The 18,399-nt window shown below is 38.7% G+C and overlaps 1 protein-coding gene across 2 annotated transcripts in view; it reads left to right on the top strand.

Moving 5' to 3' along the window:
- IRAK3 (interleukin 1 receptor associated kinase 3) overlaps nucleotides 1-18,399 on the top strand; it is a 98,912-nt gene that overhangs the window by 65,566 nt on the left and 14,947 nt on the right. For both annotated transcript variants that reach the window (XM_027854145.1, XM_027854144.1), the window contains exons 7-8: nucleotides 6,510-6,624; nucleotides 10,270-10,388. In XM_027854145.1, the coding sequence (XP_027709946.1) occupies nucleotides 6,510-6,624; nucleotides 10,270-10,388 (234 nt within the window). The remainder of the gene's footprint in view (nucleotides 1-6,509; nucleotides 6,625-10,269; nucleotides 10,389-18,399) is intronic.

Raw genomic sequence — 18,399 nt, 5'->3', positions numbered from 1 at the left:
GTTTTATTGTTGCCTTTTGTCATACATCACAGTTATTTTGGAGAAAAAAAAATCCTATCCCTGACCACACTGACCCCTTCCCTTTGTAATACCAAAAAACAAACAAACAAAGGAAAAAAATCACATGATACAATGATCACATCAGACAATTCATGTAACCTTGTGTTCTAGTTGTAGTCTGCTTTTCTGTGGTAAAAAAGGATGGTATTTTTCATTATCTGTTCTCTAAGACCACAACATCAATTTTAAATTTTTTAAAATTATTTTTAAAATGTTCTAGCCCAATATATTTCTTTTCCCCCCACTTAATAGTATTTTATTTTTTTGATTACAAATTAAGACAGTTTTCAACATTTACTTTTATAAGATTTTGAGTTCCCAATTTTTTTCTCCCTTCTTTCTTCCCTTCCCCCCTCCCCAAGATGGCAAGCAATCTGATATAGACTATACATGTACAATCATATTAAACATATCTCCACATTAGTTATGTTGTGAAAGAAGAATCAGAACAAAAGGGTAAAACCACAAGAAAGAAAAAACAAACAAAAAAAAAGAGAGAGAAAATAGTATGCTTTGATCTGCATTCAAACTCTATTGTTCTTTCTCTGGATGTAGATAGCATTTTCTTCTCTTTTCTTTTTTAAGTTTGTTTTTTTTTTTTTTAATTTTGGAGGCAATGGGGGTTAAGTGACTTGGCCAGAGTCACACAGCTACCTAGTAAGTGTCTGATGCCAGATTTGAACTCGGGTCCTCCTGACTCTAGGGCCAGTGCTCTATCCACTGTGCCACCAAGCTGCCCCCATGCATTTTCAATCATGAGTCATTTGGAATTATCTTAGATCATTGTATTGCTGAGAAGAGCCAAATCTATCTAAGTTGGTCGTCACACAATATTGCTGTTAGTGTGTCCAATATTCTCTTGGTTCTGCTCACTTCACTAAGCATCAGTTCATGTAAGTCTTTCCAGGTTTTTCTGAAATCTGCCCAGTCATCATTTTTTATAGCATAATAGTATTCCATTACATTCATATACCACAACTTGTTCAGCCATTCTCCAATTGATGGGCATCTCCTCAATTTCCAATTCTTGGCCACCATGAAAAGAGATGCTATAAATATTTTTGTGCATGTGGGTTATTTTACTTTTTTTACTATCTCTTTGGGATACAGACCTAGTAGTGCCATTGCTGGATCAAAGTATCCCATTATATTTCAATTCCTTCCTCTTGTGCCCTTTCCCTCTTAAATCCTACTTGTCTTTCAAAATCTAACTGGAATCCTAGTTCTTCATTTATTCCTTTATTTGTAGCAGGGTTTTATGGTTTTCCTTCACATAAAGCTTAGGTTGGGCGGTTACCTTTCTCTCTATTTGCTACCGCTTACTTCCCCTTAATTCTGGAAGCACAACTCCACCATTCAGTTCTTTCAGTATGGGAGCCAAAAAAATTCTTTTTGAAGAATTCTCTTTATAGAGTCTCTTCACAAGATAAGATACAGAACAGTTTCCTTAGGAAAGAAGTTCTCTTTAACCTCCTTATCTTTGTACCTCAATCAATCTCCTTTCAGTCATGACAGTTAATGTAGAATGACAGTTAAAATGCTACTCTCTCAAGATTGTATTCCTTCTTTGAATAATTAAATTGCAAAATCAGATCTCTCTGCTTGAGGGAAAAACAATTAGCAAATTAATTATTTTGAACTTCTTTATAGTTCATCTGTTACTATAATTATTTGTTTCTAAGTGTGATGTTATGTCTTCAATGAAGCTGTTGGTAGCTATGAATGAATGAATGAGTGAAAACTACTTAAGCTTCACAAGGGCGTGTATATACAAGTTTCATGAATCTTGCATTTCATAGTAGGGATCAAGATTGTAGATTTAGCTAATTTACCTAAACTTAGAAATGATTATTCTTCATGGAAAAAGTATAAACAGTACATTGTTTTTCTTTTCTGCTTTGCATTATTAGCTTCTGGATTACGATGTCTAGAATATGCATATGTATAAACATATACATATTCAGATATGCTCCTGAATAGTCATAGCGATCTTTACATATGTTAATATATGCTCACATATGTGAGGCAACATGGCACGGTGGAAAAAATGCTCAATGTGATCATGGATTCGAATCCTGGTTGTGCCACTTTGTATCTATGTGACCTTGAATAAATTTTTTTGGTCTATATTGTATTTTTATTTATTTTGTTAAACATCTCCCAGTTACATTTTAATCTGGTTCTGGGCAGCACTCAGGGCTGTATCTTTCTCTACTCTAGAAGATCACAAGGACATTATCACCAAAGGGTGGAAGGTGGTAGGAGTTATGACCTAACCACTTCACCTGTGGAAATTAGGTCAAATTTTCCTTAATATATTATATTTTATTTTTTTCCCCAATTACATGTTAAAACAAATTTTAACATTTTTTTTTTTAAAAATTTTTGAGTTCCAATTCTATACCTCTCTTCCTTTCTCCCTTCTCCGCTCCCTGGGATGGTAAGCAATCAGATATGAGCTTGAATAAATTACCTTTCTAGGCTTGTTTTCTCATCTGCAAAATGAAGGGATTGGACCATTTTGTATTAAAATACAATGTGATCCCATCCACTTTTAAACCTATCATTGTGGTAATGAATCATTCTCATTTATTTCAAATGGGTCGTGTAGGTCAGTTGATTAATGGGCAAGTATTTATTAAGTGCCTACTGTTTGCTAGGCATTGGGAATCCCAGAGCAAATGAAAGCATCCCTTCCCTTAAGGAGCCTATATTCTATCAGGGGACAAAATATTTACAAAAATATATACAACGTAATTACAAAATAAATACAAGTTAGTTTAGGGGTGGAGAGGATTAGGAAGAGCTTAATGCACAAGGTGGTATTTGAGTTTAGTCTTTTAGGATACATGGTATTATAAGAGGTGGAAAAAAGGCATGAGAGACAGCTAGAGCAAAGACACATAAATATGAGATGGACTGACATCTGAGGACCAGCAAGAAGGCCAGTTTGGCTGCACCCTGAACCATGAGTACAAGAAGGGAAACAATATATAATTCGGTAGGAAAAGTTGATTGGTTGTAGAGGTCTTTAAATGTTAAACTGGATTTTGTATCTAGAAATAAGAGGGATATGAAGAGATACCTCTCTGCCCTTTCTGCAGAGGTGAGACACTCAGGGTATGAAAAATTACCCATTATCTTAGATGTTTTTGATTATTTGTTAGTTTTGCTGACCTATATTTTTTCCTCATAAGGGAGAAGGTTCCCTTGTAATAGGAGAAGCTAGGAGGGTTATATTAGAAAATATAGGTGATGTAACAACGAAAGCAGCGAGGGTGGTGCAGTGGATAGAGCCCTGGGCTTAGAATCAGGGAGACTCATCTTCATGAGTTCAAATTCGCCCTAACAGCACTTACTAGCTGTGTGATTCTGGGCAAGTCACTTAATCCTGTTTGCTTCAGTTCCTCATCTGTAAAATGAGCTGGAAAAGAAAATGGCAAACCACTCCAGTATCTTTGCCAAGAAAACTCCAAAATGGCATCACAGAGACTCAGACGTGACTGAACAATAATAACAAAAGATGTCTAAAAAATTTTTTTAAGATAGAAATACTGCCCTACTGTACTGTGGTGCGATGGGACTATAGTTATACCTGACTTGGCAAATATGAAGCTAGTATTGTTTTCACCCTTATACATGAGATTATGGGATATAGACCTAGGAGAGGCCTTTGGCATCATCAACAATCCAACTCTCTAATTTTATAAATAAAGCCCAGAAAAGGTATAGCTTGCTTCAGGCCTCTGCCCCCTAGTGGTAGAGCATGAATTTCAATGTATATCGGAATAAAGACTCTTTCCCCTCTACCCTGTTGCCTCTCCAGAGACAGGTACTTAATATTTATTCCATGTCCTCATTTTTCATATCTTTTTCTGAAAGTCTCACAGGAACCTGGATTGTTACATTTCTGAGTAGGCACAAGGATGAGATGCTGCAAAATATAATCGACACCAGATAGCAACATTAATTCTGTGATTTACATTGATAGAAACCTTTTTTTTTAGCATCAAACTTTACTAGTCGTATGCATATTTGCCTATATTTTCAATAGCTCTCTAATTTGATAAATCTTCTCACATATGGAGTTCTGAACCATTCCAATGAAATTAAGAGGGGAAATATGCTGATTTAAACTGCGTTATCTTTGAATTATATCTTATGTAAGAGAATTCATAATATAGTTACAATGTATCCCAAACTACTGAGAGAGAAAGAGATGTATAATCTGCTTATTCATTCATAAAAAGTTCTCTAGAATCATAAGCCTGAAGAAACCATAATTTCTTAACTTCTTTTACACTTAGGATATCTTATTTACTTGAAAAATGTCTACTATCATGATCATCAGAAATCTCCCAACTGAATCTATAACATTTGATGGAAGATTGCCCAGTATGTATTTTTAAAAGTGGTTAGCTCAGTAAATGTGCACTGTTTCCACATGGTATATCTGAATGTAAAACCACATTCTGTTGGTGAAGCAATAAATGCTGTATTAAGAAAGAATGGGAGGTCATTCCCCAATAGATAAGTGGTCAACGTATCTGGTCAAGTAGTTCTCAAAAAAATTAAAAACTATTAGCAATTTCATGAAAGAATGCTTCAGATCGTTAAATAAAAGAGAAAAACAAATCAAACCAACTTTGAAGTTTTATGTCACATTCTGAAAGCTGACAAAGATGAAAAAAGGTGGAGTAGTTCATGATGGAGGGGTTGCAGAAGATGGGAACACTAATATATTGTTGGTGGAATTGTGAATTGGTCCAACCATTCTGGGAAGCAATTTGGATTTATGCAAAGAAAAGTGACTAAAATTTAGATACCCATGGTTAAATGAATTGTGGACCGTGAATATAATGAAATATTACAGTGCTATAAGAAATTATATATGTGATAAGTACACAGAATAATGGGAAGACATGGGAACTGACACAAAGTGAAATAAGCAGAACCAGGAAAACAATATACAAAATGACTAAAATAATATATACAGATATAACAGGACAAAAACTGAATACAATGAAATCATGAGGACTAACCTGGGCTCCAAAAAGAGATATAAGAAGATCTCTATTCTCTTTGCAGAGATGGGAGACTGTAGGTTTAGAACACTGAACATAATGTCAGACTTTTTAAATGTGTTTATTAGTTTTGCTGACTGAGTTTATCCCTCTCTTTTAAAGAATTCTTTGTTATAAGGGAAGCTTCTCCAAGTGGGAAGAGGAATATATTGGGAAATATAGGTAATATAAAAAATCAATCAGATTTTATTTAAAGATACAAGACCATAGGATTTAGAGTTAGGGGAACTAGGTTTTAAATCTGCTTCTACTATTTCCTTCCTGTGTAAATCTTGGTGCCTCAGTTTCTTCATCTGTAAAATAAGAGGGTTGTACTAATTCAATACTATCCCATGGTTCTAAATATTTGGTTCTAATACATCTCTCCCATTTGCTCCATCAAATTATCCCTCCAATTGTTCCCCTCTGCCGTGATCTTCAATTTCTTCTTATCCCTCTCTGCAACTTACAAACACATCTAGTCTTCCCTGTCCTTAAACAACTTTCACTAGATCCTGCCATCCTTGATTATCATCTTCAGTATCTTCTTCCTTTCTTAGTGAACCTCATTGAGAAAGCCATCAATATTCAGTGCCTCCTCACCCTCCCTCTTACTGTCTTCTGTACAAAGTTCTTCCTCATGACAACCGAGTATCATCATTAGTCCACATGTCGTTATCTATATTTTACAAAGAAAGAAACTGAGTGCCACAATGTCAAAATAACTTTTCCAAGGTCACATGGCAAGTAAATAACAGAATCTTCGGACTCCTAGACCAGTGCCTCTTCTACTACACCATCTGCTGGTTGTTAATTCCTTTTTAGTCTTCTGGGAAACGTGATGAATTATAGTTGCATACCATTACACATTGTTGTTCGGTTATGCTATCATGTCCGACTCTACGTGACCACATGGATATTGTCCGTGGGGTTTTCTTGGCAGAGATACTGAAGTGGTTTGCCATTTCCATCTCCAGCTCATTTTACAGATGAGAAAACTGAGGCAAACAGGGTTAAGTGACTTGCCCAAGGTCACACAACTAGTAAGTCTTTGAGGCTGGATTTGAACTCAGGAAGCAGAGTCTTTCTGACTTCAGGCCCAGCACTCTATCTACTGCTCCACCTGGCTACCCTGGCCAGCAAGACTGGAAACTGAAGCACAGAGAGATTGAATTCGTCCCACAAATAGTATCAAGCCAGGATTTTAACCCTGGTCCTCTGGTTCTAAGTCCTGCACTCTCTCTAGTGCTATGAAGCTGCCTTTCCATTTATTTCTTGCTTTCAAATTGCTTTTTCCTTGAGATTAAAGCAGTATTTGTTTCTTCAAAAATCATATTTCATGTGGATTGGATAAATTCTATGGGTTTACATCTCTTTTCTTTCAAGGGTTCGACATCCCAACATCCTGGAACTGGTTACATATTTTATGGAGGCTGAGAAGTTCTGCCTTGTTTATCCATACATGAGCAATGGATCGCTTTGTGATAGGTTGCAGTGTGTAGTAAGTCCTTTTCGTTATTCTGCCCAATTTTCTGACCTACAGGATTTCAAGAAGCTGTTATCATCCTTCTAAGACAAATAGGAAGCCCTCTCCAGGTTTACATGAGAGGACATCAGAAAATTTGTTTCTTTCTGCATGGAAACAGAGCATTAGACATTTGTGGCTCTCTGCACAGTCAATGAACGTGTATTAAGTGCCTACTATGTTCCAATCATTCTGCTATGCACGGTGGACACAAGAAAAGCAAAAACATGGTTCCTGACCTCAAGGAGCTCACATTCTCACGGAGGAGATAACTGTACATATAAGAATATAGGGCAAGTAAGTACGATAAGAAACATGTGCCAGACCTAAGTGTTGTCAGTCAGTTTCAACAAGCATTTATTAAGTACCTACTATGTGTCAGGTGCTATGCTAAGTACTGAGGATATAAAGAAAGATAAAAGATAGTCCCTGCCCTCAAGGAGCTTACAGTCTAATAAGGGAGACAACATGCAAACAACTATGGACAAAGCAGATATATGTGGGATAAATAATCAGTAGAGGAAGGACACTTAGCATTAAGGGAAATCAAGAGAGGCTTCTTTCTTGTAAAAGGTGGGATTTTAACTGGGACTTGAAGGAACCCAAGGAAATCAAGAAACATAGATAAAGATAGAGAGAATTCTAAGACAAAATTGTCAAAAAAAAAAACCAGCATTCAATTTAGTCCTCGTTATTTATTCCAGACCCCAAATTATTGGTATAAATGATAGAGATAAGGACTTGATTTGTGACTTCATGGGTATAGGAGACTCCTAGGTGTGGAAACTCACTCTATCAATGCAGGTTGGCAGCTTCTCTGTAACATTTCATCTTAGTGAGCTGCCTAGAGCCCTGAAAGATTAAATTATTTGCCCAGTGTGTTTTTTTTTAAAACTAGATCTTTCCTAGACTGATGGACTGACAAGTCTGATGAAAAAAAAATAGGTGATTCTATACTGGACAATGTAGCAGTTACAGAGAGAAATAAAACACAGTCCCTGACTTTAAGGAACTTATCATCTAGAAGGGGTAATATGACAAGACTTTCTTCAATATTTCTTGGATTTTGTTGACTAACACATCTATATCACAGACTATGCCTGAGCAGACAGTTTTTCAAAGATATTATGGGTCTCTCCATAATAAGCCTCTCTGCAGTCAACTAGACTGGTCCGGAAACAATAAGTAAGCTATTTGTTGCCAGACCCACCCTCCTACCTTTCCCAGCTTGGTAGTACACAGAGCTTCTTCCTTCCTGGCAGAGTTTTTGAGAGGCCAAGGTCATCTCCATGCCATAATGCTGCAGTGGCCTAGTAGTGGGTCACTCAGTGAGCATTTATTAAGCACCTACTATGTGCCAAGCACCATGCTAAGCACTAGGGATACAAAGGCAAAAAGGAGTCCCTATTCTCAAAGAGCTCCATCTAATGAGAGAGACAAAATGCAGACGAGATAATATGCAGGATAAAATGTGGGTCATCTCAAGGGGAAGACTTGAAGAGTAAGGAAGACTGGGAAAGATTTCTTAAAGAAAGTGGAACTTTAGCTGAGACTTCAAAGAAGCCAGGGAAATGAGAAGGCAACTATGAGGAGGAAGAACATAGTCTTGGAGTTCGGATGTGGAGTGTCAGGATATGGGAGGAACAGCAAGGAGGCTAGCATTCCTGGATCACATTGTTTGTGAAGGGGAATAAGGTTTAAGGAAGGGGCCAGCTTATGAAAGACTTTAGAAGTCAGACAGAAGATTTTGTATTGGATCCTGGACTTAACAAGGAGCTGCTGGAGTTGATTGAGTAGAGGAGTGGCGCAATCCAACCAGAATTTTAGGGAGATAGTTATAAAAATATTAAGTATAATGTTATAAATCACTTTAATATATGATATAATTATTACATATTACATATTTGTAATCTCATAATTATACAATTGTACTATAAATTATAATATATAAATAAAATATATAAAACATAAGAGTATTTAAATAAAAATATACAATACACACAATTTATATTTATAATGAATATTAATTAATAAATAAAAATTATAAATACAATAAATGATATATGATATCGTTATTATGTAATTATTGTTTTATAGCCTCATAATATAATTACACTATAAATTATAAATATAAAATATTTATAAAATATAAATAAAAGTTATAAACATAAATGAAATATATAAAAATATAATGTATAATGTAATGAATGTAATATAAAATATAATGTATAACATACTATTATATATTATAGATAGGTGGCACTAGGACTCAAGTCAGGAAGACATGAGTTCAAATCCGGCCTCAGACATTTACTAGCTGCGTTAACCTGGGCAAGTCATTTAACCTTTGTTTGCCCCAGTTTCCTCAACTGTAAAATGGAGATTATAATAGCACCTGCCTACCAGGGTTATTGTGAGGATCAGATGAGATGATCATTGTAAAGTACTTAGCACAGTGACATGGCCATGATGAACTCTATATAAATACTAACTGTTACTACTAATATAAAAATACGATATAGAATATGTTATGTATTTGTAGAGAGATTACTTATGTATGGGAATAAGCCCAATGCATCAGAAAATAAATGCTTCAGAGGAATCCAAAGTGCAATGAGATTAAATGAGGGAGAAATTTATTTCAGCTTAAGCTAGAGTGAAAGCTCCTTGAGGACAGGAACTATTTCACTTTTGGCCTAATATCCTTAGTGGCTAGGACAGTGCCTGGCACATAGTAGGCACTTGATAAAGTCTTGTTGAATTAAATTTCTGGATCTTCCTTATTTAAGACCTCAATAAAGGAAAGCCAAACTGAAGATGGGCAGTTGTTGAATTTTTCAGTTGTGTCTGACTCTTTGTGTCTCTATTTGGCGTTTTCATGGCAGATACTGGAGTGGTTTACCATTTCTTTCTCCAGCTCATTTTAAAGATGAGGAAACTGAGGCAAACAGAGTTAAGTGACTTGCCCAGGGTCACACAGCTAGTAAATGTTTGAGGTCTCAGATCTTCATGACTCCAGGCATAGCAGTCTATGCACTGCAACACCTAGCTGCCCAAAGAACCCTGAGTCCATGTTACATGAGAGTAGATTAAAGGAATTAAGGATGTTAGAGAAGAGACGACTCGGGGAGCACACATGGCAGCTATCTTCATGTACTTGAAAGGTTGTCACACAGAAGAGGGATTTGGCTTTTTTTAATCTGGACCTATTGTGCAGAACCAGGGGTAATTGGTGAACTTTGGGAAGAGGTGAAATTAGAACTGATATCAGGAAAAACTTCCTAACAATTAGAGATGTTCAAAAGTGGGCCGCTAGGTGGCGCCATAGTGCATAGAGTGCCAGACCTAGAGTTGGGAAGACTCATCTTCCTGAGTTCAAATGTAGCCTCAGACACTTGCTGTGTGACCCTGGGTATATCACTTAACCCTGTTTCCCTCAGTTTACTTATCTGTAAAATGAGCTTGAGAAGGAAATGGCAAACCACTCTAGTCTCTTTGCCAAGAAGACCCCAAATGGGGTCACAAAGAGTTGGACACAACTGAAACGAATCAACAATAAATATAGTAGATGTTGCCCTTAACACTGCACTTCAACCAAACTAACTACAGTTCTCTTTTTAGGATAATACTTTTCCACTTTCTTGGCAACTTCGACTCAGTATATTGATAGGAGTAGCCAGAGCCATTCAATATTTGCACAGTGCCGAACCATGCTGTGTCATCTGTGGCAACATAACAAGGTAACTTTCACGAACATCTATGGTCAGTCCCTTATGGTGTGTAGAGATGCCCACTTACTTTCATTATCAAAGGTGAGTAGATACTATGAGCTATTTAATGAGAGGAACATGGATGGACTGCAATCTGCATCACTGGAGGGAGTACCTATACCAGTGAGATCCCTGGTCCATCAAAATATCAAGAAAGTCTTCATGGCATAGGTGACAAAAAACAAAAATAGTCTAGTGTGACTTGAGACTGTTTGGTATAGTGAAAGCATATTTGCTTAAGAGTCAGAAGACCTGGGTTTAATTCTATATTCTTCGACGTACTACCGTTGCAACCACAAGCGACTTCACTTTCAAGCCTCAGTTTCCCCATCTGTAAAATGAGAACCTTGGACTAGTTGACCTCAAAGGTCCTTTCTAGCCATTGACCTATGAGCTAATCAAAATCTGCTCCAATCTTTTATTCTGTAACTTTTCCAAGTTAAAATGCTTCTCTCAAATTTTGTTGTTCACTCGTTTCGGTTGTATCTGACTCTTTGTGACTCCATCTGGGGTTTTGTCGGCAGAATAGTGCCATTTCCTTCTCCAGGTCATTTTTCAGATAAGGAACTGGAGCACACAGGGGTAAGTGACTTGCCCAGGGTTACATAATAAGTATCTGAGGCCAGATTTGAACTCAGAAAGGTAAGTCTTCCTGACTTCAGGCCTGGCACTCTATCCACTGTGCCACCTAGCTGCCCCTATATAGTTAACAATCATATAGCACATTTTTGAGGTCTTAAGAGGTATTAAATCTCATGATGCTACTCAATGAGAATTTTTATTGCTCCCTTTTAGCATTATTATAAAACCCTTTTTCTATTCATCCTGCTACATGTGAATTACCTTCCCTGGGCTACCCCCAAACTCACCCATACTCAGGATAATCTTATGTGGCTATACTGCTACTGTTGTAGTTACTATTCATCATGAGCCCCTACTGATGTTCTCCTCATTAACAATTAGCCCTGTGAGTCAATTTGCTCTTAGTAAAGATATTTACTAAGATGGCATAGTAAATAATAGTAAAAATGGTGATAATAGCTATAAATCTTTCTTCCCATATAGCTAGGACACACACTCCCACAAATCCACACAGTATCTATGGGAAGAGTGGGCTCAAACTTAGAGTATGGTGGTAGCAAGGCACACATTTAAGATACGTGTGTGGCAAAGACAACTTACAATCTTTGGTACTGTACCGCCTGGAAGTCCTTTCTCCAGAGTCCTCATACTGCAATCTTTGGATGTAGCATCTTTGCTGGGTATGTTACTCAGCTAGATTCCCAAAGTTTTCTCCTTTCTACAGTTTGATTCGTGGTTGCCAGGGACCCTCTTTCCAGCCCATAGCTCGCTCTTTGTTTTTTCTCCTAATTTTGTTACCAAAGATCTAATGCCTTAAAGCTGCTGCCTCCCTCAAATAGCTGTTTCTGCATTAGCATATGTCAGGAATGTGTGTCTCTGCTCTCTTGCCAGGTTTAGCTCCACTATGCTTTGTCTATCCTTTCTACAAATCATGCATTTTCTTTCTTTCTTTTTTTTTTTTTAGGCAGTTGGGGTTAAGGGACTTGCCCAGGGTCACACAGCTAGTAACTGTCAAATGTTTGGTCTGAGACAGGATTTGAACTCAGGTCCTCCTGACTTCAGGGCCAGTGCTCTATCCACTGCGCCACCTAGCTGCCCCTCGAATCATGCATTTTCAAACTACTGGTTGAGTAGCCTTATTTCAAATCCACGTGGCCAATGGGAGGAAGGAGAAAGGAGACAAACACTCCTATCTCCCTTTGCTACCCTCTGATATAAGCACAAGGGTCTCCTCCATAGCTGTGCTAACTCTCTAACCCTTTCCAAAGTTTAGCTATTTAAGGCCCTCCAAAGCCATGTCCAATTTTTATTTGTCTAAGGAGGTTGCTTCCTTTAATTCCATAAAAGAAAAAGGTTCACACCTCATAAAGAGATTACCCAGATACATTAGAAATTTTATAGTAGTTTAATACCCTGTTACCACAGTAAAACCTTATTAATAATTACTGAATGCTGTGGGGGGGGGGGGTAGGACAGGTACATCTCTTACTTCCCTAAAATTCTTCTCCCAGTTAAACATTTTCTGTCCCTAGAAAATCCACCATGGTGCTTTTTGGCAAGGCTCACGTTTACAGAAAATCCAGAAATTAATATTCTTCCACAAGAATTCAGGCCTACTATAGCCGATGGGCCCAGATATCACGTTCACTTTCCGAAGTCACGATTACACAATTTTAACAAACTGACATCATTTTGAAAGTGCTTTGTTAGTTGGACCTGGTAGCAGTCCTATGAAATAAATTAGTATTCATTTCTCCTTTTTTTGCTGAGGATTAAGGAAAGGTTAAGCGATTAACCCCAGGGCATCACAGCAAGACAGAAGCAAAGCTGGAATTAAAATTCATAGCCCCTGTGCCTGCAGTCTCTTGGTGATCCCACTGAACATGCTGCTCTGAGAATTGTCATATTAAGCTGTTCAAACCTTACAGCATCCCTGGCAATTCATTTAGTGAGATATCAAAAGGGAAGACGGAAAGTCCTCCTCCTTTCTTCTCTGGCACGATGCATTCAGGTAGATGGTTGATGTGCTAGAGTAAGTCTGTACCAAGTGAATGACTCCTATCCTGATAGTGGATCTTTTATCAGTCCCACAGTCGGTAACTGTGCCTTTGATGAACAGTTGGGGAGACTGCAGGAAAGGGTTGCCGCTTCTTCTAAGTAATCTCCCCGAGGACTTGTGAAAGGCGTTTGATGTTATTTTTGACATAAGGCCTGGAGCTTTTGTTTGCTCTTGCTAGTGACTAAAAAAAAAAAAAAAAAAAGACACCAGAATCCCACTTAGTCCTGGAAGGCATCCACATGGTATCTGGTCACATGGTGGCAGTGGTAAGCTTTTAATTTTCTTTTTTTTTAATCTTAATTTTTTTTTATTCTGAACTTAACAAACACCAAATAAAATGGAAATTTTCATGTACATGGTAGAACAGGAAAAAAATTGCTTTAAACTACAGATCCCTGTTACTTACAACTTACTTTTCTTTTTAAATTATAATAAATTCAACACGTAACTTTCAAAGGAGGGAAGGGAGAAAACAAACATTTATTAAGTACCTACTAGGTGCCAGGCTCTATGTCTTATAAACACTTTACAAATATTATCTCATTTGATCCTTATAACAACCCTGGAAGGCAGACAGAGCTGAAGTGACTTTTCACAGGCGTAGTAAATGTCTGAAGCATGATTTGAACTCAAGTCTTCCTGAGTCCAGGCCCAGTATTCTACTGTGACACCTAGCTACCTCAACTTTTAAAGCTGTGCTATGCATTTTTTTTTTTTGAGGCAGTCAGGGTTAAGTGACTTGCCCAGGCAGGGTCACACAATTACTAAGTGTATGGGGATGGATTGGAATTCAGGCCTTCCTGACTTTGGGACCAGCGCTCTAGCTACTCTGCCGCCTTGCTGTACCTTATCCTATGCATTTGTGATTATTTTTGGCTTTCCCTCTGTTTTCCTCTGTGCATTAAAAAAATGCTTCAATGACCCTCTTTTTCCTTTTCTTTATATTTTTTTCCCTTTTATTACGCTACCTCTGTTGCTCCCTTAACCCTTTTACATCTACCTACAATTAGAAAAAAGAAAAAGTAAATCCTTGTAACAAATACGCATCTTCAGTAAAACAAATTTTTACAATAAACACTTCTCAAAAAAAAACCCATACAATTTTCCTTCCCCTCCCCAGTACTTTGCACAATACAGTTGAACAAAAATCTACTTGAGTGTGATTGTGACTAATAGTACAAATCACTTCCTACTTTTATAGTTCATCTATCGTTAACAGATAGGAAGATGCTTTACCTTTGATAAGTTAGCACCATTATCATCAGCTGTGTTTGATCTGAGTTTTGTTGACTTTTACTGGTTTTCATTTAAATTGTGTATCTTTATATTGTGTATCTTTTGCCTTTGTTTTCTTCTCTCTGAAATTCTTCATCTCATATTTTCCTACATTTTTTATATTTGCTATTCCTCATGACATGATTATAGAAACCCCCTCTGAGCTCCTTCCTCAACTTGGGACTCAAAGATTGAAGGTTGGGTTGGAATCTATATGACTACTACCCCTACAGTGGAAGTACTCTGGGTCCACACTCCTAAAATTATCGTTCACCAGCTCTTGAAAGGAGATTGCTTTTTGCCTTTTTCCTTGTGTCTCCACCAGAGGGCAGTGAGGGAAGATGATTCTCTCTTCTACCTTTCTTGCCATAGGCCTTGGGTTCTTGCAAGCCAGTACCTCGAGGGAAAAGGCGAAGAGCAATCCTCTCATCTCTGAGCCCTCCTTCCATACTTTGTTCCGTTTTGTTGCCAGGGAATCAAACCATACAAGGGTCTTATGCCTCAACTGTTTATCTCAGGAGGGCACATTCTGCTCTTCTTAAAGGCCTCCGGGGCATGGCCTATTTTTCACTTAGTCCATAGTTGAAGGTTCTCTAATTCCATCAAACAGAACTTCACATTTCATAATTGGGGTAACCGTTTTTGCATTCCAATGAACATGTTAATACCTTGTCTCTGTTAACCTGCCCCTTCTGTGATTTCATAAACTGGTCTGGGGAAAAATCAATTGATCAGGGATGTCCTAACCAATTTTCCTCCTCCTGCAATATTCTATTTTATTAATGTTGCCACAGTTTGTTCAGCTCTCCCCCAGTTTGGAGGGTGTTATTGTGGTTGTTGTTTGGTCATTTTCAGTCATGTCTCACTCTTCGTGATCCCATTTGGGGTTTTCTTGGCAAAGATACTAGAGTGGTTTGACATTTCCTTCTCCAGCTCATTTTACAGATGAGGAAACTGGGACAAACAGGGTGAAGTGACTTGCCCAGAGTCACAAAGCTAGTAAGTGTCTGAGGCTAGATGTGAACTCAGGTCTTCCTGACTCTAGGCCTGACACTCTATTCACTGTGCCACCTACCTGTCCCTATGAGGCCAAAGAAGACCTTTAATTGCTTAGGGCATGGATGATCAAGGCCTACCTGAGGCCGTGTTTCAAAAGTCAAGGCCTGGGCTATCCGAGAGTGATGGCAGCATTGCCCTATCTGGATGGGAGATCTGGGCAGTACGCCTCCATAGGCTTAGAAGGGAGTATCAAAGAGCCTAATGATTCCAACATAGCACTAGGCATTTGATTATAGATAACTATTACTTTAAAAATAGCTTAAACTATTACTTAAAAAAGCAGGTAGGTTGCACAGTGGTTAGAGCTCTAAAATCCTATGATTTTAAGTACTCATTTTAATGTGAGAGCAGAGCTTGTGAGCCTTGGGCACCATGTTGCTTCCCCCACATATCTTTCTCTTATATGTTCATTGTGTGTGTAGTAAGCACAGGGGTAAGGCTTACTATTCCAGTATACTCTCACTCCTCAGTATCCATTGCTATAGAATGAGGAATGACGAAGGCTGTCAGGTCAAATTCTGTCTAGTACAACTTACCTGAATTATGAGCCCAACCAAGCTCACTTGTGCTGTAAGTTTCTGTTTCTAGAGGAGGGTGCCTGGGGAAAAGATGGTCAATCAATAATCAATAAATATTTATTAATCACCTGCTAGGTGCCAGGCACTAGACAGTTTTTATCCTCAGCTTATAATCTAATATGGGAAGATAACATACAAAAGGAAGCTGAAAAACTGAGGGTAGGGGAAGACATCTGGCTCAGGGGCATGATGGACAAGTCCAAAGAAGTCCAAAAGCAATGTGACCGGTGAGAAGTGGGGAGAAGATCATGCTGGGCCCCCTCCTTAAATGGAGGCCCTGTAGCCCATAGCTTTACCCTCCAGCCAGAAGGCATGGAGATGGTGTGTCCACCAGGAACCTCACAGAAATACTTCATCGAAGAGGTGCAACTTGGATCAGAAATGTGGCTATTGATATATAGCATTTGAATTTTGGTGGAAGGAAGGAATTGCTATTGATTGTTCTCCAATTCTTCCCTTTCCCCCTCTTCCTTTCCTCCTCTCTCTTCCCCTCTCCTCCCTTTTTTCCCTTACTCCTTTCCCTTCCTTCTCTCTCCTCCCTTTCCTCCTTTCCTCTTCCCCATCCCCTCCTCTTCTCCCCTTCTTCCTTTCCTTTCCTCTCCTCCCTTTTCCTCCCTTTCTTTCTTTCCTCCTTCCCCCTCTTCTTCTTTCCTCCCCCTCCCTCTCCCCTTTCTTATCCTCCTTCTCCTCCTTTCTTCCCCTTCCTCCCTTTTCTCCTCCTTCCCTTTTTTCCCCTTCTTTCCCCCCCCCTTCCCCAATCCCTCTGTCTCACCCAGTGGCACAAGGGCCACTCCCCAGCCCTACCCCACAACTCATTGACACAGAGACTTTGAGCTGCTCCATTTCTAACCTGAATTAGTTTGCCCCTCCTTAGGCAACCTATTGGTCGTTTCCTCCACCCCTACTCATGAGGGCTCACCATTATTGGTGTTGGACTCAGTGTAGACTCCCAGTCAGCCTTTAGCTTTGTGGCAGCTCATAATCTCTAAGTTCAAGACATTCGCTAGCCTCAGCCTCCCTAGCAGCATAGAATACAGGCATGTGTCACTACACCTGGCTGCCCCAATTTCATTTTCCCAGGAGTGAAGACTCAAAAGCAAAAAAGTCAGCTACCTATAGTCAGAAGGATCCTTATGCATGAATCTAAGTTTATTTGGAACAGAATCATGATTTTATCCAGCAGCCCTCAAAGTACAGGCTGACATTTCCCTGTCTACTTCTCTATCAGTGTGAAGCACCCCTGTTCCAGAGGGTGACTCCTCTCTAAAGAGTAAGAGACAATTCCCCTTCCAAAGCCCATTCAACTCTTGGCCTTTCTGCTGAGCTTGCCAGCAAGCATGCTAATTAGTGTCAGCTGTGACAATAGGTTTGGTGATGTGAACACCTGTTCACTGGGTACTGGAATGAGACCATCTTATTTTGTTCCGGCCACTAAACATCCGTTAAGTGGTAATGACTTTAAATCATCAGCAGTCTCAGCTGAGCTGGAGTTGGGTATCCGGCTTCCTGAATCTATTTTAAGTGATTCCCTCATTTTGCTCTAAGCCTGGACCTCCCTGGCTCTTAGGCATCTCATGTGCAGCCTAACATCTTGGGAAGTATTTATATTGCCTGTATTATCTTTCCTGTCAAGGATAGTGATTGTGTAGGAGAGAACAGACAAATTGTTGTTCTTCAGCAGTTTCAGTTGTGTCTGATTCTTTGTGACCCCATTTTGGGGTTTTCTTGGCAGAGATACTGGAGTGGTTTTCCGTTTCTTTCTCCAGCTCATTTTACAGATGGAGAAACTGAGGCAAACAGGGTTTAAGTGACTTGCCCAGGGTCACATAGCTAGTAAGTGTCTGAGGCCAGATTTGAACTCAGGAAGATGAGTCTTCCTGATTCCAAATCTACCTCTTTATGCATGATGGTGCTATCTAGCTGCCCTCTGGGGACAGATATAGCCACAGTAATCCTTTCCAAGAGAGAAAGAACAGCTCTAATCATATGTTATGAAGTGAGTGAGCCTAGGTCTTCTTGTAGAGGGTCAGGGCTTGCATTGAGCAGTATTATTTTTGTTGAGTGAGCAAGCAATACGCAGTGGAAATAATCCTGGCCCTGTAGTCAGAGGACCTGTATTCCAATTCTACCTCTGCTGTTTGCTACCAATGAGGTGTTGGGCAAGTCACTTAACTAGTCTGTGACTCAGTTTCCTAAAATGAAGGAATTGGTCTAGATGGCTTCTGAAGTATCTTCCAATATTACTGATAGCATTATTTACGTTTTTAAAATAAATTATTCAATTAAATCCATAGATTAAGCTGTGTTATGGAAATCTTTAGGAGATCATTCAGTAGGAAACTTTCCCCATCATATTGAAAAACATGTAGCCACTTTAGAGAAAAGGAAAGGCAGTGAGTATCCCAAGTTGGTAAATGAAACCCTCAAA

Source organism: Vombatus ursinus, unplaced genomic scaffold (genome assembly GCF_900497805.2).
Source record: "Vombatus ursinus unplaced genomic scaffold, bare-nosed wombat genome assembly UNPS02010320.1, whole genome shotgun sequence".
NCBI lineage: Eukaryota > Metazoa > Chordata > Mammalia > Diprotodontia > Vombatidae > Vombatus > Vombatus ursinus.
Note: the sequence above shows the minus strand (reverse complement) of the source record. Positions and strands in the feature narration are given on the sequence as shown.